This window comes from Nasonia vitripennis (assembly GCF_009193385.2).
Source record: "Nasonia vitripennis strain AsymCx chromosome 4 unlocalized genomic scaffold, Nvit_psr_1.1 chr4_random0007, whole genome shotgun sequence".
Lineage (NCBI taxonomy): Eukaryota > Metazoa > Arthropoda > Insecta > Hymenoptera > Pteromalidae > Nasonia > Nasonia vitripennis.
In genome coordinates this window covers 269,885-271,570 of record NW_022279643.1, presented here as the reverse complement: position 1 = coordinate 271,570, position 1,686 = coordinate 269,885, and the positions used below count along the sequence as shown (strand labels likewise).

The following is a 1,686-nucleotide window of genomic DNA, read 5'->3' as shown; positions in this document are numbered from 1 at the left end:
CCTATTAGACAATCATATGTAGAATGCCAAGGAGCAATTAAAAATGTAATTGGTGTATTGTCACCTAACTCTTGCAAAATCGGAAAGGTGAGTGCATGTGTCCCTTGCGTTATTTTATGCAAAGATTTAATTTCGAATTTATATGGAAAAACGTAATTTGAAAATAAATCGTAGGCTACTTTAGGGTTAATAATCGATGATGATGCTCCCGAATCTATTAGTATTTTAAGCGATGGATTTGTAGTTATTATGTGTGGTAGTTCGGGCGAACTGCCTATGTTATTTAAATTTACTATGTTTCTTCGGTTGGATCGGAATCCCGTTGAAAATTTTCATTTTCTGAATTCTCTTGATTTTCATAATTGTCGTCATTCACGTTAATATCTTCTTGCTCCTCATTGTAAGCATCTTCCTCCGGTTGCTGCTCCTCTTGATAATGCAACTCTTCGGAAATGAAATTCGGTGGTCCGGTACTCCTAAAGAATTTATTCTGAGGGACAAAATTATTTGACCGGTTGCTCTGATTATTATTTGGCCGATTGGTGTTTCTGGTATTAATCGACATCGGTGTCGGTCGATTTTGCTGAATAGGTCGTCCGAAATTATTTGCAAATGTCGGTACAAAATTATTTTGTGCAGTTGCGGGTCTAGGTGCAAATGAAAACGGACTTTTATTTGCTCCAGAGTTATTGAACGGACTATTATTTCTCTGATTCATAAACGGGCTTGTACCCTTTGAATTATTGTTTACATTATTGGTTTTTGGTTTACTTTCGCGTTGTCTCGCGAAATTTAAACATGCAGCTTGTTGCTCGTGATTGTCAAGCTTTCTGCATTTTATCAGACAAGCCTCTATATCCGCCAACTCGAAATGTGTAAGATGTGTGTGATACGGCTCTTTTATTCCGTTTATAAACGTATTTTTCGCAACATTTTCGTAAAACCCAATCTTCATACTTATCAAGTTACGGTCTTGATTGTTTAAGTTTATATGTTCTTTTAGCTTATTTAAACGTTGTTTAATTTCATCAGCATACTTTTCATAATTTTGATTCGATAGTTGAAAACAAGAGCTAAGTTTATTGTATAGCAGGTCCTCCGAGCTGGGATCGCTATATCTATTTATTAAGAGATTTTTACAATCATTCCATGTTGCTGGATCATTCGCGACTATTAAATTTAAAGCTTCTCCGCGAATTCTTGATTTAATTAACGCAAATAGCGCTGTATTTAATGCTTCCTCTGCAGTGACTAAATTTTCAACAAATTTATCGCATGTTTGGAGAAAGTGAGAAAGGAGCTTTGTTCCTCCTTCATAAATTGGTATCGCGTCACGCCATATGGCTAACCTCAATTTAAATTGTTCCACTGTGATTTGCTGCGCCATTTTGCTCTCAAATCAGTCGTATTTAGGGATAAGGTAAAGATAGGTGAATAGGGAATTTCAAAGACTTACTCTCTTCTTTGATGATTCCAGGTGAATCTCTGTTCGAAGGTGGGCCTCAAACTTGACGTCCCAAAAGTACTGCGACGAAGGGGTTGAAACACCAGCCGCTTCCTCTCTGATGATTTCCGTCACGGTATTGGAGGAGAATCTCGATTCAGCAGCCTCGCAGTATCCTGTCCGCAGCGCCAGTTAAGTGTACGTATTGCAGAGCGTACGTAGATTAGCAGGTAAGTAATTAA

At 37.7% G+C, this 1,686-nt stretch overlaps 1 protein-coding gene across 1 annotated transcript; it reads right to left on the bottom strand.

The window, feature by feature from the left end:
- Nucleotides 1–292: 292 nt before the first annotated feature.
- On the bottom strand, nucleotides 293–1,387 carry LOC116417335 (GATA zinc finger domain-containing protein 14-like). Its single transcript, XM_031930055.1, has 2 exons — nucleotides 1,350–1,387; nucleotides 293–1,118 (listed from the first exon to the last, which is right to left on the bottom strand). The coding sequence occupies exons 1-2, from the start codon at nucleotides 1,385–1,387 to the stop codon at nucleotides 293–295; spliced, it is 864 nt and encodes a 287-aa protein (XP_031785915.1).
- Nucleotides 1,388–1,686: the final 299 nt, after the last annotated feature.

Coding starts and splice junctions, on each gene's coding strand:
- LOC116417335 (XM_031930055.1), bottom strand. CDS start 1,387: ATGGCGCAGCAAATCACAGTGGAACAATTTAAATTGAG. Junction 1,119..1,349: donor GTGGAACAATTTAAATTGAG/GTTAGCCATATG, acceptor CTTAATAAATAG/ATATAGCGATCCCAGCTCGG.